The 27177-nt window shown below is 43.7% G+C and overlaps 1 protein-coding gene across 2 annotated transcripts in view; it reads left to right on the top strand.

Annotated features, from left to right (window-relative positions):
* Window positions 1-27177, top strand: part of LOC109903929 (collagen alpha-1(XII) chain) — a 73782-nt gene that overhangs the window by 9576 nt on the left and 37029 nt on the right. The window contains exons 6-22 of one of the 2 annotated variants that reach the window (XM_031788288.1): window positions 142-405; window positions 665-829; window positions 989-1162; window positions 1363-1653; window positions 1800-2402; window positions 3276-3554; window positions 3762-4037; window positions 4171-4446; window positions 15876-16145; window positions 18721-18987; window positions 19303-19495; window positions 20785-20906; window positions 24757-24906; window positions 25076-25195; window positions 25548-25712; window positions 25984-26130; window positions 26876-27015. In XM_031788288.1, coding sequence (XP_031644148.1) covers window positions 142-405; window positions 665-829; window positions 989-1162; window positions 1363-1653; window positions 1800-2402; window positions 3276-3554; window positions 3762-4037; window positions 4171-4446; window positions 15876-16145; window positions 18721-18987; window positions 19303-19495; window positions 20785-20906; window positions 24757-24906; window positions 25076-25195; window positions 25548-25712; window positions 25984-26130; window positions 26876-27015 — 3902 coding nt within the window. The remainder of the gene's footprint in view (window positions 1-141; window positions 406-664; window positions 830-988; window positions 1163-1362; window positions 1654-1799; window positions 2403-3275; window positions 3555-3761; window positions 4038-4170; window positions 4447-15875; window positions 16146-18720; window positions 18988-19302; window positions 19496-20784; window positions 20907-24756; window positions 24907-25075; window positions 25196-25547; window positions 25713-25983; window positions 26131-26875; window positions 27016-27177) is intronic. The other variant, XM_031788289.1, reaches the window with a different exon arrangement.

Genomic DNA, 27177 nt, shown 5'->3' with positions numbered 1-27177 from the left:
TTGAAATACCATCTGTCAGAGACCGTCTGTCAGATATACAGTATTCATTAGAGTACCGAAAAGTTGTGCCAATCTGCCAGATTGTGTCCAGACAGTTGATTGTGTACCTGCTCTACCCCATCCCCCTCTCCACCCCTCCAGAATGTTCAGTCAATGCCATAGCAGACCTGGTATTCCTGGTGGATGGCTCCTGGAGCGTTGGCAGGGAAAACTTCAAGCACATCCGCAGCTTCATCAGTGCTATGGCTGGGGCCTTTGACATCGGAGAGGATAAGACCAGGGTGGCTGTGGTCCAGTACAGCACAGACACCCGCACTGAGTTCCTCCTCAACCACCACTCCAAACGAGGAGAGCTGCTCAGAGCCATCAACACCCTGCCCTACAAGGGAGGAAACACCATGACAGGTATACATGATAGGTGGGACTAGACAGCATGGATATACAGTACTGCCGATATTTTGTAAGTTCTCGCCGGACTGAATCCTAACTTGAGATCTGTGTGTGTAACTAGAACATTGGGGCAAGTCTTCCGTTGATTGAGGTACATGTTTTGGTTACGCGCTTGGTAGGCTTTTGCCCACAGACAGTAAATGTTATAATAAGCAAAAATGTTTTAAAAAACACTATTTTCTGAAAGGTTTAATATGTTACACTCTGTGTCTAGGGGACGCCTTGGACTACCTGCTGAAAAACATCTTTACGGAGGCGGCCGGCGCCAGGAAAGGCTTTCCGAAGATAGCCATGATCATCACAGATGGAAAATCCCAGGACCCAGTGGAGGAGTACGCTAAACGACTCAGGAACATTGGAGTGGAAGTATTTGCTTTAGGTACTGTGTGTTTTACCTCTGAATGCTACTCTCTCTTGAGAACACCTCTATAATGCTTTTAGTTTTTGAATGCCTGGAATTCCTGGAGATTCAGTTGTGGCTGATTTCCACAGTACTCCATTTCTCAGGCTAACTTCTGAGATGTTTTTCACCATTTAGGCATCAAAGGAGCAGATGAGGATGAACTGAAGGAAATGGCCTCAACTCCCCACAGCACACATGTCTACAACGTACCTAACTTTGATATGATCAAGGCAGTGCAGCAGAAGCTCATCATTCAGGTGTGCTCCGGTGTGGAAGACCAGCTCAACTCTCTAGTGAGCGGAGATGATGGTGAGACATTATAGATGATTCATTACATCACATTTCCGTTGATTGATTTAAATCGTCACATATTTCAAGTACATTGTCTATGGGCGGTCAGTGTAACGAATCGATAACAACTATGTAACTGTAAATGTATTGTTAAAGTGTTTTCCAACCATACTACAGTACATTCCAACCTCAACAGTGTTTATTTGTTGTGTCTCTAGTTGTGGAACCGGCCTCTAACCTCCAGGTGCTTGAGATCTCCTCAAAGTCCATGAGAGTGACGTGGGACGCCTCTCTAGGGGAGATCACGGGCTACAAGCTGACCCTGATGCCCATGATGGCTGGGATGAAGCGCCAGGTTGTATACGTGGGGCCCACCCAGACCACTGTCAACATCCGGGACCTGTCTCCAGAGACCGAGTACGAGATCAGCCTGTTCGCCCTGAATGGCCTGACACCCAGCGACGCTGTCCTGGCCATGGAGAAGACTCAGCCCGTCAAGGTGTCATTGGGTGAGATAAAGCTTTGTAACAGCATATCAGCGATCCAGTCCCTCACTCACTCGCTCACTGAAACATTACATTGTTGCTATAAAAACAAAAAACAAATCACGATGTAGACCATATACAGATGGTATCTAATGTCCTTCCCTCCCCAGAATGCTCTCTTGGAGTGGACGTACAGGCTGACGTGGTCCTGCTGGTTGATGGCTCCTACAGTATCGGATTACAAAACTTTGCCAAGGTCAGAGCTTTCCTGGAGGTCCTGGTCAACTCCTTCGACGTCGGGCTCGACAAGATCCGGCTCAGCTTAGTCCAGTACAGCAGAGACCCCCACACAGAGTTCGCCCTGAACACTTATAATGACATTGCTTCAGTGGTCAAGGCTGTCCGGACGTTCCCCTACCGAGGAGGCTCCACCAACACGGGCAAGGCCATGAACTACGTCAGAGAGAAGATCTTTATCCCCACCCGAGGATCTCGCAACAGTGTCCCGCGTGTCATGGTCCTCATCACTGACGGGAAGTCCTCTGACTCCTTCAAGGACGCTGCAACCAACCTGAGGAATATAGATGTGGAGATCTTTGCTGTGGGTGTGAAGGACGCTGTGAGGTCCGAGTTGGAAGCCATTGCTAACACCCCGGCGGCCACCCATGTGTACACTGTGGAGGACTTTGATGCTTTCCAGAGGATCTCCAAGGAGCTCACCCAGTCCATCTGCCTGAGGATTGAACAGGAGCTCCTCAACATCAAGAAGAAGAGTGAGTAGCCATTTAACATACCCTTATAACAAAAGGCCAGGGTTTTCTTGGTCTGGGCATGTGGTCAAGTCCTAGGCCTACTCATAACACATACCCCTGTTTGAAGTTGAGCATGCTTACCATGGACCATACATGTGCCTGTAACTATAGCTATATAACCATACATTCTGGTTAACTTTAGTGCCAGCCGCTAAATGACCTCAAACTCCTGACAGTCTATTGTAATCAGTTATTCTGTTTCAGGCAGGCACAAGCGAGACATATTCATTGTTTTAACTTTCCCTGACTGATCACGCTGCCTCAAATACCACAGAACCATATGCCTGCATCTCAGGGGAGCCCGTTACACCATTTGTTATTGTTTACTGTTTTTAAACACTATAGTAACTGACTGGATACTTTTATTCTGACCTAATTGTCCTGCTAATTCAAAGGCCACCTGTCTCTGAAAGTCAGCGGGACTGTGGATGGTTTTCAACACCATGGTAGCATGACATGAGTTTCTCCGCTGCACATATTGGTAATGATCCCCCTGTCACAAGAACACAGAACATTTAGGCATTGGCAATGTCCAGGGGTTTGTAATATAAATGTGTTGCAACCCTGTCGACTGAATGCATACTGCTAGCATACGAGGAGTGTTTCCTATGGCTAAGACACTCATGAAAAATAAATGTTCAGAGATGGAACTGTGAACAAAGTTGAATGAGTTCAAATAGTTGGTTCCATTCCAGCTTTTCTGAAGCAATGAGATATTGATATTGATATAATGAGATAGCTCGGCTTAATGTTACCAAAAGCCATTATGATGACATTGTCTATGAGGACAAAACACAAACCAGCCATTTCATTGTGTTTTATCCCGCTCGTCAGGTCTGATTGCACCCAGGGACCTGGAGTTCTCTGAGGTGACGTCTAGAAGCTTCCGTGCCACCTGGGCCACCGATGCCACCAACGTCATGTCCTACCTGGTGCGTTTCCGTAAGGCCGAGGACATCACTGAGGATTACATCTCCCTGGCTGTGCCAGCCGACACCACCAGCACAATCTTGCCACACCTCACTCCCCTCACCACCTACGAGGTCAACGTGTTCGCCCAGTACGACAAAGGAGACAGTTTCCCTCTGTCGGGGGAGGAGACCACTCTGGAAGGTAAGGGGTTGAAGGCGTACACGTTCAGGGGTTTCACAGCATAAGCAAGTGAAGAGATTTATGTTTTAGTGCTTTTGTTTTTTTCACAAGAAACCTACATGGCTTCTTTAGATGCAAAATCATTCAATAGGTTATTCAGAATATTCATTCTTAAAAGTTATATTGACAAGCTACTGCTAAACAAAACCTAAACATTCTCCATTCCAGAGCAAGGGACTGTGCGGGGACTGAGTGTGTCTGAAGAGACCACGGACAGTTTCCGGGTGACATGGCTGGCGGCGCCAGGGCCCGTGGTGAGGTACCGGTTGTCCTATGTCCCCTTGACGGGGGGAGGAGAGAGGCTGGAGGCCCAGACCAACGGACCTGACACCACCATCGTGCTCCAGGAGCTGTTCCCTATCACCACCTACCGCGTGTCTGTGTCTGCAGAGTACACCTCCGGCCTGGGAGACGAGATGCAGGTGGACGGAACCACCAAGGAAGGTCAGTAAGTTAGCCAGCATGGCTGCTAACATTTAAATTCCTTACCTGTAGCTAATGCAGTTTTTTGATTTACTATACAGTAAATAAGTGAAGATGCAGTAATTGGTTGACCCCTATGTCTTTTCCCCCTCAGTCCGTGGTTCTCCCCGTGATCTCCGCGTCTTCAACGAGACCGTGTCCAGCATGATGGTGTCATGGCGGGCCGCTCCCGGGAACGTCCTCCAGTACCGCGTGGCCTTCAAACCAGCCGATGGCACCGGGGAGAGGAAGGAAATTGCCGTGAAGGGAGACACCACCGTGGCCCTGCTGAAGAACCTCCAGCCTGCTACTGAATATGAGCTGTTTGTCAGTGCCCGCTACACCTCTGGGCTGGGAGACCCCCTCCTGGGTACAGGCACCACCCTGGAAGGTACAGGAAAAACCTTCTTGTGTCTGTCTTTATTACGACTGTCTGCTCTTTGGCTGCTTTGAAGAATGGGGTTGTGTTTCTTTGACAGCTGATGTGAGCGAGAGTGTGAAAATAGCTTGAGGCCATCTTCAAAGTGAGTGTCTATACTGGCCATCTCTGTGTACTGCATAGTGTCCTGCTCCACTTTTAAAGACTGAAAGAAGTATAGTGCCATTAATTGTGTATGCCTCTGTTTCTTAACCTTCTATTTTTTGTTAAGGGAAAATTGTATTTAAAAAAAGAAAATCTTTGTTCTCGGAGTGCGATGTGAAAGTCTTTAGAAAAACATACTGCCCTAGAAATCCTTTCTAGATATCTTAGGATCCCTCTTCTCAGACTCAGTGTATAAGGGAAACTGTGCAAAATCTGGAATGTGAAGCTTTATGTCATTCCTGTGGCACAGACAGACTGTAGGTTAGTTCTGCTTTTACCGCCCATGAAGCTGGAATAGATGGAAATGAGTGGTGGTACTCTCGTAAACCTATCAAATCTGGAACAGCCAACACATGGCATGCTAGGCTAGCTCATGCAGTTTTATACACTCCGGGGACATAAGGTTTAGTCAAGATTATTTTATTTGGCACATGGGGAGTTGTTTAACAATTCTTCGATATCACTTTAACGATTTGTAAAACATTTGGATTAGCAATGCTGCTGAGCAGAGACGGCTACCTCAGCTATTCTGCTAACTAAGATCCTCAACCATAGAGTTTGATGCATGCGTAGGCCTACGTCTTCAAGAATCTAAATGAGCAACATTAGCCAACATTTACCAAACCCTTTGAAGACTATACCCCTCTCTCTAACCCTAGGGGATAGTGTTAGAAAACTGACCATTATTCAGGACTGACATGTAGTGAATTAGTGTGGGGGGACATCTGTTAGTGCTATATAGGCTTTTCAGTAAGCAGCTCGGCCTAGAGGAAAACCTTCAAGCCATGGCAGCAGGAGGTTATGGTCCGGGTCACGCTAGCTTGGTTCCCAGGGCGCCCAACAACCACAAAGACCCCTGTATCCTACAAGCCAGAACTTACACGCCTCCACAATCCATTCTGCTCACTGCAGCCCAATCACAGGTCTCTGGATAGCTTCATGACATTAGTGGAGTTCCATCCTGAGGGTGGTCTAGGAGAGGAAGCTCTGGGGAGGGGGGGGGGGCTCAAATAGGACTGGGGTCAGGCACTCAGGAGGCTGTATGTGCTGTGCTTTAGTTTGGTTTGGGGGTCAGTAGTATGTCATGTTTGGACTAGAGATATATAGTCCTTGTCATTGGACGAATTAAAGATCACTCGAATGGAAATTAATTGAGGGCAGAGAGGAAAAAAAGATTTAGCAGTGATAGAACTTCAACCCTAACTGGCTCTGAGCAGAATCCAGCCTTCTCCCTTTAGTGTCCCCTATCTCATTCAGAGGCCAAGTTGAAAGCAGGTAGTGGATACCAAATGTGAACCATTTCAGGAAACTAGGTGTATGTCGTAGGTCACTACTTTACAAGAGAGCCGCTTGAACATAAACTTGATTTTTTTAAATAAAGGTGCATTTTTTGGGCAGAAATGCCTTCTTGAACATGTGAACTCTCATGTGCCTTAAAAAAACTTCTTAGGGCTGAGATCCCGCTAATGGGATCGATATGACAACAGCCAGTGAAAGTGCAGGGCACCAAATTCAAAACAACAGAAATCCCATAATCACAATTCCTCAAACATAGAAGTATTTCACACCATTTTAAAGATACACTACTTGTTAATCCCACCACAGTGGCCGATTTCAAATAGGCTTCACGGCGAAAGCACCACAAACAATTATGTTAGGTCAGAGCCAAGTCACAGAAAAACACAGCCATTTTTCCAGCCAAAAATCCGAAATAGAGATAGAATTAATCACTAACCTTTGATGATCTTCATCAGATGACACTCATAGGACTTCATGTTACACAATACATGTATATTTTGTTCGATAAAGTTCATATTTATTTCAAAAAATCTCAGTATACATTGGCGCGTTATGTTCAGTAGTTCCAAATACATCCGGTGATTTTGCAGAGAGCCACATCAATTTACAGAAATTCTCATAATAAATGTTGATGAAAATACAAGTGTTATGCATGGAACTTTAATTACACTTCTCCTTAATGCAACCGCTGTGTCAGATTTCAAAATAGCTTTACGGAAACAGCAAACCATGCAATAATCTGTATGGTGGTCAGAGACCAATCAAGCCAAAAAGATATCCGCCATATTCTGCAGTCAACAGAAGTAAAAAATAATGTTATAAATATTCACTTACCTTTGATGATCTTCATCAGAATGCACTCCCAGGAATCCCAGTTCCTTAATAAATGTTTGTTTTGTTCGATAATGTCCATTATTTATGTCCAAATAGCTACTTTTGTTAGCTGGTTTTGTAAACATATCCAAAGTCACGAAGCGCGTTCACTAAGAGCAGACGAAATATCAAAAAGTTTCGTTACAGTCCATAGAAACATGTCAAACGATGTATAGAACCAATCTTTAGAACCAATCTTTAGGATGTTTTTAACATAAATCTTCAATAATGTTCCAACCAGAGAATACCTTTGTCTGTAGAAAAGCAATGGAATGCGAGCTACCTCTCACGTGAACGAGCATCACGAGCTTGTGGCACTCTGCCAGACCACTGTGACCCTAATGAGCCCCTCCTTTACAGTAGAAGCCTCAAACAAGTTTCTAAAGACTGTTGACATCTAGTGGAAGCCTCAAACAAGTTTCTAAAGACTGTTGACATCTAGTGGAAGCCTTAGGAAGTGCAACATTACCAATATCCCACTGTATCTTCAATAGGGAATGAGTTGAAAAACGACCAACCTCAGATTTCCCACTTCCTGTTTGGATTGTTTCTCAGGTTTTTGCCTGCCATATTAGTTCTGCTATACTCACAAACATAATTCAAACGGTTTCAGAAACTTCAGAGTGTTTTCTATCCAAATATACTAATAATATGCGTATATTAGCAACTGGGACTGAGTAGCAGGCAGTTTACTCTGGGCACCTTATTCATCCAAGCTACTCAATACTGCCCCCAGCCATAAGAAGTTTTAATAACAAACTTGTATGCCATTTGTAAATATAAATAAAATTGTTAAATTACGAGCCTAGTTGGTTTAGCCAAAGAAAAATCAGCAACCTTTCTGCTAGCCATGATTGGCTGAGATAATGAGTGGGCTGGACATGCCGAAAGATGAGTTTGGATTGGTCTGCCATATAGGATGCTTCTGTCTATTTGAGCTGGTCAGTATGTCTAGGTAATTCTCTCTGACGCGGCTTTTTTAAATGTATCGCGTTGGAAAACTGCTCAAGTCTAATGTCAAGTTAAGGTGTACCGTTAGCTAGCTAAAGTTATGTGTATGTTCTCCACTTTCTGGAGGACTGAGTTTTGAAATTAGTGGAATTTTTAATTTTACCTTTATTTAACTAGGCAAGTCAGTTAAAGAACAAATTATTATTTTCAATGACGGCCTAGGAACAGTGGGTTAACTGCCTGTTCAGGGGCAGAACGACAGATTTGTACCTTGTCAGCTCGGGGATTTGAACTTGAACCTTCCGGTTACTAGTCCAATGCTCTAACCACTAGGCTACTCTGCCGCTCAAGTATGATAGCTAAGGAGATGGAGAAAACACCAGTCTAGCTTGGGTGCTTGAGTGCCTGACTGCTTTAAAAAAAAAAAAATGTTATATTATTATGAACAAAACAAATACAAAACAGAAATATACAAACAAGAGTACATAAACCTAACAGACAGGGGTAGATCAGATCGAGATCCGTTTTCAATTTGTTAAAATGTTTTACGGTATGGCTTTTTAATTGTTTTTGCACTTTTTAATTGTTTTACACTTACGAATTATTTCAAAAATAATATTTCAATTTTTTCTTAAACAATGTGAAGAGGGGTTTGTTCTCCACCCACTTCATTTTATGGATAAAGAATCTGCCATGAAAATAAACAAATTAACAATGAAAGTTAAATCAGGGTCCATTTCAAATTAACATTAATAGTAGTTCATTTTAAAATAAAATCTTCTAACTCACTTACATCTTCTTGCATAAGAACAGTCCCAAAATAAATAGTCAAGAGTCTCTGGGTCACCACCACAAAATACACATTTGTCAATAGCTATTTTGAATCTGTGTATAATAAAGGTCTTTACAGGGGTGCTTGACTGCTGTTGTTAGTACAGAACGCTCGGATCAACCCTTAAAGTGATGGGTGGGGCAAAAGCTTAAGATGGTGTGAACGATGCTGAATGGGTGTAGACGAAGAAGGGCTCTCCAGTAGTAGTACCAAAATATTCAAAGGCCATTTTCTCAAAAGTGAGTTTATCAACTTTCAAAGCAAAACTACTTTCCAATTGTTCCTCAGCTGTAGTGTATGATATACTATTTTGTAGCTCTGAGTCTCTAATTTTATCCAATGTAAAAAACACAATTTCAAATTTTGTTACATAAGACCGATTTGAGCCTGTCACAAATGGTCTCTCCAGTTTGAGCCCTCTACACATCAAAGCTTATATCATTCATCATGACCAAACTGTGGAGTCCTTGTCTCTCAATGTCACCTCCTACCTAAATGACAACATGTCTAGCAGATCAAATGGCTTCTACACAAGGGAATATCAGAATCCTTTTCGTGCACTAGAGGACAATGGAGAGGTGTCCTGCTATGAAGTATCATGTAGCTATTTTCAGTTCACATGCTGAATGGTGCACATTCATTCTTTCCCCATGGGACTCTCCTGCCTGAGGCAACCTTCTCCCCCTTCTTTGACAACAAAACTGACCTCATGTGTCCACCTCTGGACCTCCAGCCTGGGAATGGTCAGAAGGTCAGAAGTCAGATGCTGAGATTCCATGACATGGTCAGTTATGCTGACTCATTAGCCTTAGCCTCCCACCAGAATAGAACCAGTGTCTGGGCTCCATGACAAAGCATTTGGTCTGGTTACAGCAGCACAGCTTGACGTCAGAAAAACAGGCCAACACTGATCTCGTTGTTTAGGGGGCCACAGACTTCCAGTCATCCACTGTGTGAGTTAGCCTATGTAGGCAGACCTGGAGAACCCGGAGGCACAGTCAGGCTGTATGGTAGAGAATGCTAACAGGATGATGGAGACAATATAGCACACCCTGTGGCAAGCTTACTGTATGTTGAGCCTACCATATCCTGATTCCTGACCAATAAAGATTGGCTTGATTAATGGAGTCAACTCTGGCCCCGAATCATGTAAAGTGGAGCTGAGTAATTGCTGAGATTCATATTCCAAATGTGAGCCTTTAGAAAACAATATGGTGAGAATATGTATCGAAGCGCTGAGTCTTTCTCAACTTGTGTTAGGTTTTACCTAGGAGGTACTGTACTTCAAAGCTGTGAGCGGTCGAGTACTGGCTGGTTCCTCCAGCAGATAACTAACGGTTCACTTCCTCCCAGGCCAGTGAGGGGCCCAAAGAGCATGGGGAGAGAAAGAGCAGATGCAACCCACGCCACACTAAGCGAAGCCCAGTTTGAAGAACAAATAATAAAGTTGAAGTCGGAAGTTTACATAAACTTAGGTTGGAGTCCTTAAAACTCGTTTTTCAACCACTCCACACATTTCTTGTTAACAAACTATAGTTTTGGCAAGTCATTTTTCAAAAAATTGTTTACAGACAGATTATTTCATTAAGAATTCACTGTATCACTTCCAGTGGGTCAGAAGTTTACATACACTAAGTTGACTGTGCCTTTAAACAGCTTGGAAAATTCCAGAAAATGATGTGATTGCTTTAGAAGCTTCTGACAGGCTAATTGACATAATGTGAACCAGTTGGAGGTGTACCTGTGGATGTATTTCAAGACCTACCTTCAAACTCAGTGCCTCTTTGCTTGACATCATGGGAAAATCTAAATAAATCAGCCAAGACCTCCACACACAGACCAAAAATTGTAGAACGCCACAAGTCTGGTTCATCCTTGCGAGCAATTTCCAAACACCTAAAGGGACAACGTTCATCTGTACAGACAATAGTACGCAATTATAAACACCAAGGGACCACGCAGCCATTATAACGCTTAGGAAGGAGACGTGTTCTGTCTCCTAGAGATGAACGTACATTGGGGCAAAAAGTGCAAATCAATCCCAGAACAACAGCAAAGGACCTTGTGAAGATGCTGGAGGAAACAGGTACAAAAGTATCTATATCCACAGTAAAACGAGTCCTATATCGACATAACCTAAAAGTCTGCTCAGCAAGGTCGAAGCCACTGCTCCAAAACCGCCATAAAAAAGCCAGACTACAGTTTGCAACTGCACATGGGGACAAAGATCGTAATACTTGGAGAAATGTCCTTTGGTCTGATGAAACAAAAATAGAACTGTTTGGCCATAATGCCCATCGTTATGTTTGGAGGAAAAAGGGGGATGCTTGCAAGCCGAAGAACACCATCCCAACCTGCTTTGCTGCAGGAGGGACTGGTGCACTTCACAAAATAGATGGCATCATGAGGAAATACAATTATGTGGATATATTGAAGCAACATCTCAAGACATCAATCAGGAAGTTAAAGCTCGGTCGCAAATGGATCTTCCAAATGGACAATGACCCCAAGCATACTTCCAAAGTTGTGGCAAAATGGCTTAAGGACAACAGAGTCAATATATTGGAGTGGCCATCACAAAGCCCTGACCTCAATCATATAGAACATTTGTGGGCAGAACTGAAAAAGCGTGTGCGAGCAAGGAGGCCTACAAACCTGACTTAGTTACACCAGCTCTGTCAGGAGGAATGGGCCAAAATTCACCCAACTTGTTGTGGGAAGCTTGTGGAAGGCTACCCGAAAAGTTTGACCCAAGTTAAACAATTTCAAGGCAATGCTACCAAAAGCGAATTGAGTGCATGTAAACTTCTGGGAATGTGATAAAAGAAATAAAAGCTGAAATAAATCATTCTCTCTACTATTATTCTGACATTTCACATTCTTAAAATAGAGTGGTGATCCTAACTGACCTAAGACACAGAATTTTTACTAGGATTCAGTGTCAGGAATTGTGAAAAACTGAGTTTAAATGTATTTGGCTAAGGTGTATGTAAACTTACGACTTCAACTGTAAACTTTTACTTATGTTTTGGGTAGGATGGCAAATTTTTTTTTTTGATAAAATTATTGAAAACATGCCCTTTTAGTGTAAGAGCTGTTTGAAAAGACTGCCTGAAGTGTCAGCCTGTTGAGGTGGGATGTTTTGGCCTGCCTGGTGACATCCCCAGGTGCTAAATTAGTTCATAGTCCAAGAAAAAAGAGAGTTCCTAACCTCTCTACCAATAACAGTAAGTTTAACATTTTCCTGTCCCCACTCAGACAACTCCCAGACAGTCCTCGCTAAATTATTGCTTGAGAAATTGCACTATATACAGTGAGCTCCAAAAGTATTGGGAGAGTGACAATAACTTTATTTTGGCTCTGTACTCCAGAACGTTGGATGTGAAGTGAGACAATGAGGTTAAAGCGCAGAATGTCAGCTTTCATTTTAGGGTATTTTCATCCATATCGGGTGAACCGTTTAGAAAATACAGCACCTTTTGTACATAGTGCCCCCATCTTATGGGACCAAAATTATTGGGACAAATTCACATACAGTGCATTCGGAAAGTATTCAAACCCCTTTGACATTTTCAACATTTTGTTACATTACAGCCTTATTCTAAAATGGATTAAAATAAACCATTTTCCTCATCAATCTACACACAATACCCCATAATGACAAAGTGAAAACAGGTCTTTAGAAACTTTTCAAAAAAAAAACATATTTACACAAGTATTCAGACCCTTTGCTATGAAACTCGAAATTGAGCTCAGGTACATCCTGTTTTCCATTGATCATCCCCGAGATGTTTCTACAACTTGATTGGAGTCCACCTGTGGTAAATTCAATTGATTGGACATGATTTGGGAAAGGCACACACCTGTCTATATAAGGTCCCACAGCTGACAGTGCATGTATGTGCAAAAACTAAGCCATGAGGTCGAAGGAATTGTCCGTACAAATCTGGGGAAGGCTACCAAAACATTTCAGCAGCATTGAAGGTCCCCAAGAACACAGTGGCCTCCATCATTCTTAAATGGAAGAAGTTTGGAACCACCAAGACTATTCCTAGAGGTGGCTGGCCAAACTGAGCAATCGTGGGAGAAGGGCATTGGTCAGGGAGGTGACCAAGAACTCGATGGTCGAGCTCCAGAGATTCTCTGTGGAGATGGGAGAAGCTTCCAGTAAAGTCACATGACAGCCCGCTTGGAGTTTGCCAAAAGGCACCTTAAGGACTCTCCGAACATGAGAAATAAGATTCTCTGGTCTGATGAAACGAAGATTGAACTATTTGGCCTGAATGTCAAGGATCACGTTGAGAGGAACCCTGGCACCATCCCTACAGTGAAGAATGGTGGTGGCAGCATCATGCTGTGGGGATGTTTTTCAGGGGAAGGGACTGGGAGACTTGTCAGGATCAAGGGAAAGATGAATGGAGCAAAGTACAGTGAGATCCTTGATGAAAACCTTGTTTTCAACGCTCCCCATCCAACCTGACAGAGGTTGAAAGGATCTACAGAGAAGAATGGGAGAAACTCCCCAAATACAGGTGTGCCAAGCTTGTAGTGTCATACCCAAGAATACTTGTGGCTGTAATCGCTGCCAAAGGTGCTTCAACAAAGTATTGAGTAAAGGGTCTGAATACTTATATAAATGTGATATTTAAATGTAAAATTAGCAAAAATGTCTAATAACCTGTTTTTGCTTTGTCATTATGGGGTATTGTGTGTAGACTATTTAATACATTTTAGAATAAGGCTGTAATGAAACACAATGTGGAAAAACTCAAGGTGTCTGAATACTTTCCAAATGCACTGTATGTGTGTTAAGTCAAAAGTTTAATATTTGGTCACATATTCCTAGCACACAGTGATTTCATCAAGCTTTTTACTCTATAAACTTGTTGGATGCATTTGCTGTTTGTTTTGGTTGTGTTTCAGATTATTTGGTGCCCAAACAGAAATTAATGGTAAATAATGTATTGTGTCATTTTGTAGTCACTTATTTTGTAAACAAGACTAGAATATGTTTCTAAACACTTCTACATTAATGTGGATGCTACTATGATTACAGATAGTCCTGAATAAATCGTGAATAATAAGGAGTGAGAAAGTTGCAGATGCACAAATATAAGACATGCTAACCTCTCACCATTACAATAACAGGGGAGGTTAGCATTTTTCACTATAGGTTATACAAGCTTCAAAGCACAGCCATGAAAGGACATAGCTAGCTGGTGTGCAAGTAGCTGGAGAAGTAGTAAGCATTTGCAAGTAGTACGCATTTCATGGGCCACAGAGTGTGGCATGAAACCCGGTGAATTCCAAGCCATTTGAGTTGATTTCCTTTCATGACGATCCCTTTGGAAACTGGGCTCTTGGCGGAGCGGTGTTTTGCCAGGCTCAGTGTCGCAGTGGAGCCAGTAGCGACTGTTTTCCTCCAGACGGAAGGTCCTTCGAGGCGAAAGGGCAGAGCAGGGCATCCCTCACACGCAGGCGAACCCTGTGTCTTTACCATGGTCTGGCCTAGACAAATTCTAGGTGGACCAGGCTCCAGGGCAGTTACATGAAGGAACTGTAAATGGGAGTGCCAGGCCTATAATGGCACTTTGGAGGAATAGTGGGTTTGATGGATCCTCTTTAGACCAGCCATCTGGAAAGAGCTGATCTCAAACCAGACGGAACTAAACTGCTGATCTGTACATTTAAGTGAATATCTCCATTTCCAGTTCTTCTTCACCTGTGTGCTCAAGAAATAGAACAGTCTGTAGGCCGTTTGTCGGGCAATAAATCATGTACTGTATGAATGCAGTCAATGCATGCTATTATGTTACATTGACAAGACCGCTATTTGAGCGTGTGAGCGGAGAGGGTGAGCTTTTTATGAATGCTCAGCCTCATAGCAGGTAGCACACATGGTGCACTTTTCCTAGCACCTGACTCATCCTCTTGACACATTCCAATTCAAGCCCAAACTCACAAGCCTTTTGGCAGTCCATTTGAAGGTTAGGTACATCAACAAACATGCCTTGGTTACAGGAAGCCCCTGGCTGGTCTACTCCTATACGTCAGTTAGTGAAGTATACAGATTAGGCTCTGTGTCTGAGTGATGTAGTGAAGACCCATTGTGTTTGTCAGATCCGTTTCCTTATCGGGCTATTGGAGATTTGGGAGATTACCATGACAAATGTTTAGCCAAATTGCTGATGAATATGTGCTCTAAGTCATCCCTGGTTGATGGCTCCTTCCTCAGTACTCTCTTAATGCTTTTCTTTGGTTCACTACACAGAGGCTAGGCCCAATTATGTAGTTACAAATCTAAGTCCTGCTAGCAATTGTGCAACCCAAACTGCCTCGTTTGTGAATAGTGGTTGAATAGTGAACCCTGGATTATTCATTTAGATTGATGACGTTTGATAACACAGAGAATCATGCTAGCTTCATAGCCAAACCAGTCACTGAGGTGTCTCTTTACTGGCACACATTAACTACCTGATATCTGATTTGATATCTCTAGCTGTTCCCACATTAGCAGTGTTAGGTCCAGGCTGTGTGCAGGTTACAGCAACAGCTTGGTCCTCTCCTGTCCTGTCCTGAGGTTGTGTGGGAGAGAGATGTGAGGTGGTCTTTCTCCCTGTGGTGAGTGAAACTTGTCTGCGCAGCCAGGCTGTGTTGAAGGAGCCCATCTCAGTAGGGGCGCCCAAAACAGCCAAAGATCTGTTGGCAGACAGCTGACACAGCTAACGCCACCGCAAATCCTTCTCCCGTAACTCAGCGTCTGCTACTTCCCACCCACCCCAATAGTCTCTCAGGAAAGAGAGAGATGTAGAGAGACAGAGAGCGAGAGAGAGCAACATCTGCGATTGTAGCAAACACACTTTAATGGATCAAGTTTCTTCTGTTTCGATGGAAAATGAAAGTGCTGCTAGACGCCCTAAACTGAGCTGAGGGCTGGAATCGGGTGATTGGTTTCGCAGAGCTTTTTCCAAACCCTCAGATTATGAACAATGTAAATCACTGGTTTTAAAAACACCCCAAGGGGTTAAACAGAAACAGATCAGTGATTGTTGGTGGTTTATCGCTATACCAGCTCATGTATCCTGCTCAATAGAACACAGTCCCCCAGACTGCATCTGTCTGCCTTGAAATCATCAGCACCCACATGCAGACAAGCAACCACATCAACTAGCACCCCTGACACAAACTCTGCTGTGGTTCATTTGTCAAAGACAAACACTGATATGTGAGATGAAGTTTCCCAGCTACCTAAGGTTTTAACTCTGTCACTTTCCCTTCACAGTCCTTGGCTCCCCTAAAGACCTGGTCACCAAAGACGTCACAGACAACAGCTTCGCTGTCTCTTGGACGGCGGCGCCCGGTAACGTGCGCTCATACCGGTTGAAGTGGAAGTCGCTGTACACGGAGGAGACAGGGGAGAAGTCCGTCCCCGGGGACGTAACGACCACTGTGCTTGAGGGGCTCACTCCGGAGACGCGCTACCAGGTCTCTGTGTACGCAGCCTACGGCAGGGGAGAGGGAGAGCCGCTCGTGGGTGCTGAGACCACAGATAGTAAGTCACTCCCTAATGTCTCCACCATACACACACTTACTGTGGGACCTCTCTCTATGTCTCTTTATCTCTGTCTATCCCCTTCTCTCTCTCGCTGTCTCTCAGTCTCTCTCTCTCTCTCTCTCTCTCTACTCTCTCTACTCTCTCTCTCTCTCCCTGCCTCTGTAGCTCTCCCTCTCTCTTTCTGCCTGAGAAGATGCATTTCCGGATTTCTCGTCCCCAGGTGAACTCAGAGCTGGAAAAGGATATAAAAATACTCCATAACCGCAGAGAGTTGTATCTACAGTGCCTTCAGAAAGTATTCATACCCCTTGACTTATTCCACATTTTGTTACAGCCTGAATTCAAAATTGATTAAATATAATTTTTTCTCTCACACACAATACCCCATAACGACAGTGAGAACATGTTTTTAGAAATTTGTGCAAATGTATTACAATTTAGATACGGAAATATCTCATTTACATAAGTATTCACACCCCCGAGTCAATACTTTGTAGAAGCACCTTTGGTAGCGATTACAGCTATGAGTCTTTCTGGGTAAATCTCTAAGTGCTTTCCACACCTGGATTGTGCAACATTTGCGCATTATTCTTTTAAAAAATCTTCAAGCTCTGTGAAATTGGTTGTTCATCATTGCAATAGACAACCATAACATGATGCAGCCACCATTATGCTTGAAAATATTTAGAGTGGTACTCAGTAATGTGTTGTATTGGATTTGCCCCAAACATAACAACACTTCTTTTGTTTTCAGGACAAAAAGTTAATTTCTTTGCCACATTTTTTGCAGTATTACATTAATGCCTTATTACATGATGCATGTTTTGGTGTATTTGTATTCTGTACAAGCTTCCTTCTTTTCACTCTGTCATTTAGGTTAGTATTGTGGAGTTACTATAATGTTGTTGATCCATCCTCAGTTTTCTCCTTTCACAGCCATTAAACTCTGTAACTGTTTTAAAGTCACCATTGGCCTCATGGTGAAATCCCTGAGTGGTTTCCCTCCTCTTCGGGCAACTGAGTTAGGAAGGACACCTGTATCTTTGTACTGACTGGGTGTATTGATACACCATCCAAAGTGTAGTTAATAACTTCGCCGGTCATTGGAAAACCCCCCTGGTCTTTGTGGTTGAACCTGTTTGAAATGTACTGCTCGACTGAGGGACCTTACAGATGATTGTAACAATCATCAACAACAATGTGGAAAAGGTGTGTGAATACTCTCTGAAGGCACTGTAGGTCATTATATAACTGGAATGTGCCTATGTAGAGCACCAGGAATGAAGACGAGGACCAGAGTGGGTCATATTTGTCTCATGACAATAAAGAGCGATCGCAAGATAGCTTCGGGGTTCCCGAAATTGGATTTGGGTACAGACCTTATTTCCTTAAATAAACCATGAACGTGTAGCTTTCATAGCCCGTATAATCCACAAATAGAACCGAGACATGGTAAGAAAAAAGCATTAAATGACTTCACTCAGCCTTCAAAAGGAGTGACGCAGGCTTTAGAGTTATGCCGGAAACAAGGGTTTTGAAGGCCCAAACTTGAGCCCCATTCTTGGGCGTGATGTGGAAAAAGTGAGATAGGGTGACAGTTACGGCTCATTCTTTGAGCTTGCAGATAACGTCACCGCTTCGGGCAGTCACCTGATCCACCTAAAAGGCCACTGAAATGCTTTTGTAATCAGGGTGACGACGTGTGTATTATATAGTATATGGCCATGACGCAATACGCCACACCTGCTACCAGTTATCAGGGGAGGTTGTGGATTCAGATGGACACAGGAGTAGACAGTGCTTCCCCTCTCCTTGTAATACAGCAACCCACTGAAGTGAGAAAAGCACATTGACGGAAACTTGCCCCGATTGGGGAATTTATCCGCTGCTTTGCGAGACAAAATGTGCTAATGGAAAACTGTGTCGCTGCATCGTTTTGCTTATTGATTCTGGCAAGCAGGACATGTGCAATTTACACCAAAAACAACCTTCAGGCACCTCCAGAGGCTTGTATGTTTTTTATCCGTGGTCACTTCGCCCTGCTGGTTCCTCCACCAGAACCACAGGCTCTCTCTCTGTCTGTGCTAACAGGAGAGGTCCATTTGGGTTGAGCCACACACTGAAAACTTGGACAGGCTGCTTTTTTTCCATCCATAAAACTCCTCCCTCTGAAGTCTAGCTGTCTGAATATTTTCCTGAGCTCGTTAAGGGTTTTGACAATTCACACTTGTCCTTCCTGCACCAAAGACATACTGGGGTCATAGTATGGAAATCTGCACAGTGGGTCTGGTCAGTGTATGTTCTGACTGGGATATAAAACAATGTTTGGGTGGATCTGTGTTCACAAGCATATGAAAACTGAACCGATACCTCAGTAAAAATCTCAGAGCTAACCAAGCATGCCAATGTTTAGATTGCCAACAAGCCGTTATGGCTTTGTACCATTTGGAAATGTAGGCAGCAATTTGACATGCATTTCAATTCTGCTCTCTGCTCAAACTCAAACACACCATAATACCGTTATCAATCCATCAAGCATTGGTGTTTAATTTTCCTTCTTTTGCGCTCCCAGTGTCTGCAGCCGGAAAAGTTGTGGTGGTTTCCGAGGAGACGGAGAAAAGCATGAAGGTGACTTGGCAGCCTGCACCCGGAAACGTTGTCAACTACCGGGTGACGTACAAGCCAGCGTCGGGCGGGCGACAGCTGGCTGCCAAGGTGCCTGGTGGTACCACCAACACCATCTTGAGACGCTTAACGCCCATGACCACCTACGACATCACGGTGCTGCCTGTGTACAAGCAGGGAGAAGGAAAAGCAAGGCAAGGAGTAGGAACCACACGTACGTTGGTCTATCATTAACCACAACTGAACTGGGCTCTGTGCTGCTTGCGTTAGCTTAGGGGAGTCCTGTGCAGTAGCTAGTTGTTGGAGGGTTATGCAGACTTGTATCATGTACTCATCATCAATCATCATCAACTACTAAATCTACGATAGGCCAGGAGAAAATGGGTCTCCAGAGGCCGCTAAGAACTAGCATTTTACCTGTAATAATCTAATATTTAACCTAATGTTTAGCCTAATTTTACTTCCACTTTATAGTCATCTGCTTATATAGTCATCTGCTTATATCAAATCTTCATGTTCTCTGTTCCAGTGTCACCGTACAAAGCCCCTAGAAACCTGCAGACCTCCGAGCCTGCTAGGACCAGTTTCAGAGTGACCTGGGACCCCGCTCCAGGGGAAGTCAAGGGCTACAAAGTCACTTTCCACCCCATTGGAAATGATATAGACCTGGGAGAGCTGCTGGTAGGACCCTATGACAACACTGTGGTTCTGGAGGAGCTCAGGTAGGTCTATCCTTGGAATGTAAAGTACAGTGCATTCGGAAAGTATTCAGACCCCTTGACTTTTTCCAAATTGTGTTAGGTTACAGCCTTATTCTAAAATGGATTAAATTAAACAGGTTTCGCAAATTTTAGCTAGTTATAAAAATAGGAAACTGAAATATCACATTTGCATAAGTATTCAGACCCTTTCCTCAGTACCTTTTTGAAGCACCATTGCCAGCGATTTTAGTCTTGTTGGTTATGACGCTACAAGCTTGGCTCACCTGTATTTGGTGAGTTTCTCCCATTCTTCTCTGCAGATCCTCTCAAAATCTTGTTTCTCATGGTCTGAGAGTCCTCTAGGTTCCTTTTGGCAAACTCTAAGCGGACTGTCATGTGCCTTTTACTGAGGAGTGGCTTCCTTCTGGTCATTCTACCGTAAAGGCCTGTTTGGTGGAGTGCTGCAGAGGTGGTTGTCCTTCTGGAAGGTTCTCCCATCTCCACAAAGGAACTCTAGAGCTCTGTCAGAGTGACCATTGGTTATTGGTCACCTCCCTGACCAAGGCCCTTCTCGCCTGATTGCTCAGTTTGACTGGGCGGCTAGCTCTAGGAAGAGACTTGGTGGTTCCAAACTTCTTCCATTGAAGAAGCACGGAGGCCACTGTGTTCTTGGGGACCTTCAATTTTGGCACCCTTCCCCAGATCTGTGCCTTGACACAATCCTGTCTCGGAGCTCTACGAACAATTCCTTCCACCTCATTGCTTGGTTTTTGCTCTGACATGCACTATCAACTGTGGGAGATTGTATAGACAGGTGTGTGGCTTTCCAAATCATGTCCAATCAATTGAATTTACCACAGGCGGACTCCAATGAAGTTGTAGAAACATTTCAAGAATGATCAATGGAAACAGGATGAACCTGAAATCAATTTCGAGTCTTATAGCAAAGGGTCTGAATACTTATGTAAATAAGGTTTTTCTGTTTTTCTAAAATGTGTTTTTGCTTTGTCATTATGGGGTATTCTGTGTAGATTTCTGAGGAATTGTTTTTATTTAATCCATTTTAGAATAAGGCTGTAAATGTAACAAAATGTGAAAAAAATTGAAGGGGTCTGAATACTTTCCGAATGCACAGTATATCAGATGGTTTGTCACAGTTACTGTATTGCCTTGCAAAGATAGAATGAACTGTGCTGCTTTTTCATTATTTCACCAGTTTGTTGGGTCCGTCTATCAGTAATTTCTCTCAGACAAACTGACAAACTTGTTGAGATGAATGAAATGTAACTGATTTAGTTGTTTTCTCACAGGGCTGGTACCAAGTACACAGTGAGTGTGTTTGGAATGTTCGAGGGGGGAGAGAGCCAGCCATTGGCTGGTGAGGAGAAGACCACTCTCTCTGACGCCCCTGAACCACCACTGTATGATGGAGGTAATGCCTCCTCTCAAACTCCTCCTACATGATTAATCATATAGCCAGCAACACCAGCCACACAGCACTTTTTACACAAGAGACTACACTGTAAAGTACTGTATTCACTTTATGCCCAGCCAATTAATAGGCACGGCGGCCATGTTGAAAAGTAAAAGGTCATGCATAAGGTGAATATTAGTCTGTAGGAATCGTATAAACAAGCTGTGATCCATTTTATAGAGGCAAAAGTGAAACAACACATTTTCCTCAAAGAACTCAACAGCCCTACCCACTGGGCACACACTGGTTGAATCAACGTTGTTTCACCGAAATGTGTCAATGTTTTGTGATGTGGAGTAAATGTGGAAAATACATTGAATACAATTCAAATACATTGAATTTGAAAAAAAGTCATCAACCAGCATTGTAAACATTGAAATTAAGGCTTACCATCAACTTAAATACATTGACTCAACCTGACTAACAGGTTTGAACATCAATCTAATTTCAACATAATCATTAAAACTATGTATACATTGAAATTGAGTTGAAAATTCCTCAAAGAAATGTAAAAAAAATGTTGCTATATCCTATATTCAATATACTGTATATTGGGTGGTTGAAATTATGTAGAATTTTATAGTTGGTTTGACATTTTATTTGGCCTTGTTTCAATGTTGATAGTAAAATGGTATGTTTGATTCAATGATATAGTTTTGCCTAACAGTGACTCCTACTGGTATAAGAAGGGTAATGCACTTCACTGCGAACAAGTCTACCATCCAGATGCCTATCCTCTATGTACCCTGCTAAGCTTTGGAAACAAGCTGTGTTCAATTCATCTGAACTATCATGTCAACACTTATCATGTCAGACACCGATCAGGATCAGCTCCGTACTCATTAGTGTAGACAACCTAAATAACATTGAATAGTTTAAAGTAACTCCTCTAACTTTTCTTACACAAGCTGTATGTGAAAGTACACTGACACGGAATCCAAACCGGCTGTGCACGTGCGCCATCGTGCGCTATCGTGCATACATTTATTTTGTCCCCCCACACCAAACGCGATCACGACACGCAGGTTAAAATATCAAAACAAACTCTGAACCAATTACATTAATTTGGGGACAGGTCGAAAAGCATTCAACATGCATAGCAATTTAGCTAGTTAGCTTGCACTTGATAGCTAATTTGTCCTATTTAGCTGACTTGCTGTTGCTAGCTAATTTAAGATGGGAGAGGCAGGACTTGTAGCGCGATTTGCGTCAGAAATAGGAATGACTTCTATTTTAGCCCTTGGCAGCGCAGACGCTCGTTGGCGCATGCGAGCAGTGTGGGTGCAATAATTGAATAACATGGATTTCTAAATGTACGACGCTCGTGCACGCGACGTGTCCAGTCTGGTCAGCATGTGAGTGTACAAAACATCAGGAACACCTTCCTAAAATTGAGTTGCACCCACTTTTGCCCTCAGAACAGCCTTAATTCGTCGGTGCATGGACTCTACAAGGTGTCGAAAGTTTTCCACAGGGATGCTGGCCCATGTTGACTTCAATGCTTCCCACAGTTGTGTCAAGTTGGCTAGATGTCCTTTGGGTGGTGGACCATTCTTGATACTTACGGGAAGCTGTTGAGCGTGAACAACCCAGCACCATTGCAGTTCTTGACACACTCAAACTGGTGCGCCTGGCACCTACTACCATTCTCCATTCAAAGGCACTTACATTTTTTGCCTTGCCCATTCACCCTCTGAATGGCACGCATACTGTACACAATCCGTGTCTCAATTGTCTCAAGGCTTTTTACTTGTCTCCTCCCCTTCATCTATACTGATTGAAGTGGATTTAACAGGCTATATCAGTAGGGGATCATAGCATTCACCTGGATTCACCTGGTCAGTCTTTGTCATGGAAAGAGCTTTGTTTTGTATATTTGGAGTGAGTTTGGGGTTATGTTGGTTACATTGACATCTGATTTGCCCAACAAAGGACCCCATCGTTTCGAACCCAATGTATTTTCCACATTAATTCCACGTCACAACACGTTGACAAATTACATTGAAACAATGTTGATTCAACCAGTGAAATTCCTTTTCTAATCTCCCTCATCATACTTAAGAACTTATACAGCACATATATTATATGCTGTGACTTCTGCGGCCATAACCAAAGTGTGGGACATATATCACACTGTCCATTTTTCGTTAGGAAAATACGTTCTAATCCCTCTCCCCATAAAAACAGACGAGTTGCCCTAAATGCCTTTCCTCAAAGCTAATTGTCTCACCAAATAACAGATGTAACTACTATTCCATCTGTTGGCTGCTCGCTTTTTCATCATTTCGTCACTTTGGGTTCCTTTTTATTTTTCTGGATCCAGCAGCAGCTAAGAGCAGCAGAATTGACCCAAAAATATATAATCTGTTTGCAATTATAAATGTTTTACAACCTCACGGGTGTGAGCGCGCAGCACGGCACAGGGCAGTGAGTGTTAGGAGAGGAACGAGAGAGAGGAAAATGTTATGTGTTTTAAGGAAGGCTCCAGAGGCCAGTCCTGACCCTCAGCTGCCTGGAAGGCCTCCTCTAATAGAGAGCAGATTCAGTGACAAGACTCTGTCAGTCAGTCGCCCACAATAATATAATTGAATAGAGGAGGCAGAAAACCCCTTCTTCACCCCATAACCCCCTTCTCCTCACCCAGTACTCCTCAATTTAATACCCCATCCTGATCCTGAGGGAGGACTGAGAGTAAGAGAGAAGAGGGGATTAGGTGCACTAAAAGTGCCTAAAGTAATATGTACATCAGCCTCCCTCTCCTTTGAACACATTTTTACAAGAGACAGTAATGAACATTTTTGTCTCCCGGTTTCCACTTTTAAAGTTTCTTTCTTCTCCCTGTAAATAAAAGGTAACCTTCTCTTGAGTGACAGATACGTATGTGCTGCAATGCACAAGTTGTAAAGCTAACTTTGAATTTATAGTGCCATTAACAGGGACTGGACGTGAATTTATTGACTTGGCGAAATGCACATTGCAGTCAAAGGGCAAACATCTGGCGTGGCCAATAAATCTTCCCCTCTTGTCTCTGTCCGATAGCCTTAGATCATTTTCTTTATTACGACTAACGAAAACAGACTGTAGTCTGAACTGCCGGCGGTTCAGCCGCTCTAGGACCCTCTCACTCCGCTGGGCATCTGTTTATCTGTGGGTCGCATGGGGAGGGAAAGAGAAGTCTGTAAATCAAACATGTAACAGCGGCAGATTGCGCAATCTGTGCGTTGCTGCCACACCTGCGGTCTTAACAGACTGCGGACTAGTCCTTCTTCTCATCATGCAGGTGTCCAGAAACACAGCGAAGAGATGTGCCAGTGAGGAATGCACAGTAGCTCTCACCAAGGAGGCCCTCGTATATATCACATCAGGAGGGCTTCTTTTTTTGTTGTTCCCCGGGGAGAGGCTGAGGAGTGGCCAGAGAAGAACACTCCTCAGACATAGGGAGCGAGAGATCATCTCGGAAGAAAAGAAGACAACCATTATATTGACACCTGGAAATGAAATGTGTGATGATGAAAATGGCTCGTAACCCTGAAAATGGAATGGAAATGTGTTTTTACTGCTTGCTTGTAAAGAGACAGATATAGATGTGTTTGGGAATTCTGTGTGATGTTCTGTGAATCCATGTCAACAATGTCATGTCAATGACCTCTTTTCTTTCCTACTCCTTCACTTCCCTTCTCACTCATGCATTTTGAACACCTTTGCCCTCATAACTCCAGCTGTGTTACATCTGAAACTGCATGATAATAACTAGTGCCCCATCACTGTTCTATACTGTCTCTCTGACCTGTAACCTCTGACCTCTCAGATGTGGTGTGTAAGACCAAAGCCCGGGCTGATATTGTCCTGCTGGTCGATGGCTCCTGGAGTATCGGCCGTCTGAACTTTAAGACCATCCGCTCCTTCATCTCTCGCATGGTGGGAGTCTTCGACATCAGCCCTGACAGGGTCCAGATTGGTAGGTTAAACCTCAGTGTGCCTGAAGTCTCACAGGACATGCGCATTCCTGCAACCTGCTGCAGATAACACTATTGTGTCTCCACTCTTTAGTCATTTTCTAGGCTTGATCATGTTGGAGGGTTATACAAGGCATCTGATCTGACAGAGGCTCCGTGTGTTTCTCTTAGGTCTGGCCCAGTACAGTGGTGACCCCAAGACTGAGTGGCACCTGAACGCCCACAGGACCAGGGCTTCCCTGCTGGAAGCTGTAGCCAACCTGCCCTACAAAGGAGGCAACACCCTCACTGGTACTGTACTCAATCTACAACCACAACCTCCATTCAGAGACTGTTGTACACCGTCAGTCCCATTTAAAGGTCTATCATGTTCAAGCTTCTATTGGCTATTTAGACGGCTACTGAAGGAACATCCAGTTCATAAACTTCCAAATGAAAACTGTGCCTCTGCTTTGGTTGTTGGCGGTTGGGCTGTTTGTGTGATAGCCAGAAGGTGAAGGAAACTGAATTGTATGCTCCATTATGCGAATAAAACTGAGTTGTTCCTAATCTCCTTGCTCTTTAGCTGCCTTGTTGGAAAGGCCTCTGAGAAATGATTAAACCATATAATCAGTGTGAATAATTGTTTCGTCTCTCGTTGCAGGTCTCGCTTTAAACTACATCCTCCAGAACAATTTCAAGGAAAATGTTGGGATGAGACCCAACGCTCGTAAGATCGGAGTGCTGGTCACTGATGGCAAGTCTCAGGATGACATCATTGCCAACTCCCAGAACCTGCGTGACCAGGGCATTGAGCTGTATGCCATTGGTGAGTCTCAGCCATCGTCACTAGGCAGTTTTACCTTTGCTCTATTTTGAGTAGATAGGACGTCTGAAGCTCCTTGTATCTGTCTTAACTCAAATAACGGCAGTTATCTTTGTCATCTTGAAGTACAGTGTGAATGCTCAAGTTGCCCCAGAATAATTCCTTACACACCTTTGCCATTCTCCACTTATCTTCCTCATTAAATATCTGTAATGTATCCTCAACCTGCTCTGCGGGGATAGCTGACTTGATGTCCCTGTTTGACTCCTCCTAGGTGTGAAGAACGCTGATGAGAATGAGCTGAGGTCCATCGCCACTGACCCGGATGAGATCCACATGTACAACGTGGCTGACTTCTCCTTCCTGTTGGACATAGTGGACGACCTGACCAACAACCTCTGTAACAGCGTAAAGGGACCAGGTACATTCAGGCCGGCATTACTGTACATTCCCTGCCGTGACAGTTAAGGTGGCAGTCTAAATAGGCTATGTAGGTTATCCCTCAGTCTTATTACTAATGCGTTCAAGGCTCATATTCACAGTGTCTCAGAGTAAAAGTGCTGACCTAGGATCAGTTTTGCATTTAAAATCATAATGAATAAGGGGGGTGGGGGGACCTGGGCCCATATTTTCAAACCATTTTAGAGTAGGAGTGCTGATCTAGGATCTGTCCATATAATCTTAATCATTATGATCTAAAAGGCTAAACTGAGCCTAGATCAGCACTTTTACTTTGAGACTCTTTGTGAATACGGGGGATGATCTCTGCAGCCAGCTGTGTTGTGTTGTGTGAGGCTGTAGTTATGTAAACAGGGTTTAGGTCATGGCTAGAGGAGACCCTCAGTAGAGTAGCATGTCTGGTGCACCAGGGGAGACAACACAAGGAGCTGAAGGCCAGCCAACCACTGGAAATCATTTAGAATCTAAAGCCCTCTTTCCCCACCGATAGTTTATTTTTCCTCTCTAAAATGAGAAATAGTCTGCTCCTTAATCAAATTCAAAAGATGTAACTGAATACGATGTAGGGTACATTTTTTAGGAAAGGCTTAGACTGTCTATATGTCTGTCTCCTGGATTTTCTGCAAGGGAGCTGTTTCCAGATCTGCAAAAGATGCAATGAGATCCTATGCTTAGGGTTGTTTTGACCCCCCTCTTTTCCCTGATAGGTGGTAGCCCCGATGCACCCACTGACCTGGTGACCTCGGAGGTGACCCACTACTCGTTCCGTGCCAGCTGGACAGGCCCTGAAGGTCCGGTGGAGAAGTACCGTGTGGAGTACATGACCTTGTCTGGACGCCCTCAGAAGGTTAGTACCCCTAACGTCCACCCGAGCGGTAACCACGACCAACCCCAAACTCCTCTGCCAATCCCCCTCTGTCAGCCTCCCAGACCCCTCTGTCACTCCAACCCTGGGCCTGAGGATGGAAGCAAGTTGTAGTAAAGCCTATGTTCTGTGACTTACTGAATA

The sequence above is a fragment of the Oncorhynchus kisutch genome, linkage group LG14 (genome assembly GCF_002021735.2).
Source record: "Oncorhynchus kisutch isolate 150728-3 linkage group LG14, Okis_V2, whole genome shotgun sequence".
Lineage (NCBI taxonomy): Eukaryota > Metazoa > Chordata > Actinopteri > Salmoniformes > Salmonidae > Oncorhynchus > Oncorhynchus kisutch.
This window is presented reverse-complemented; position numbering and strand designations above follow the sequence as displayed.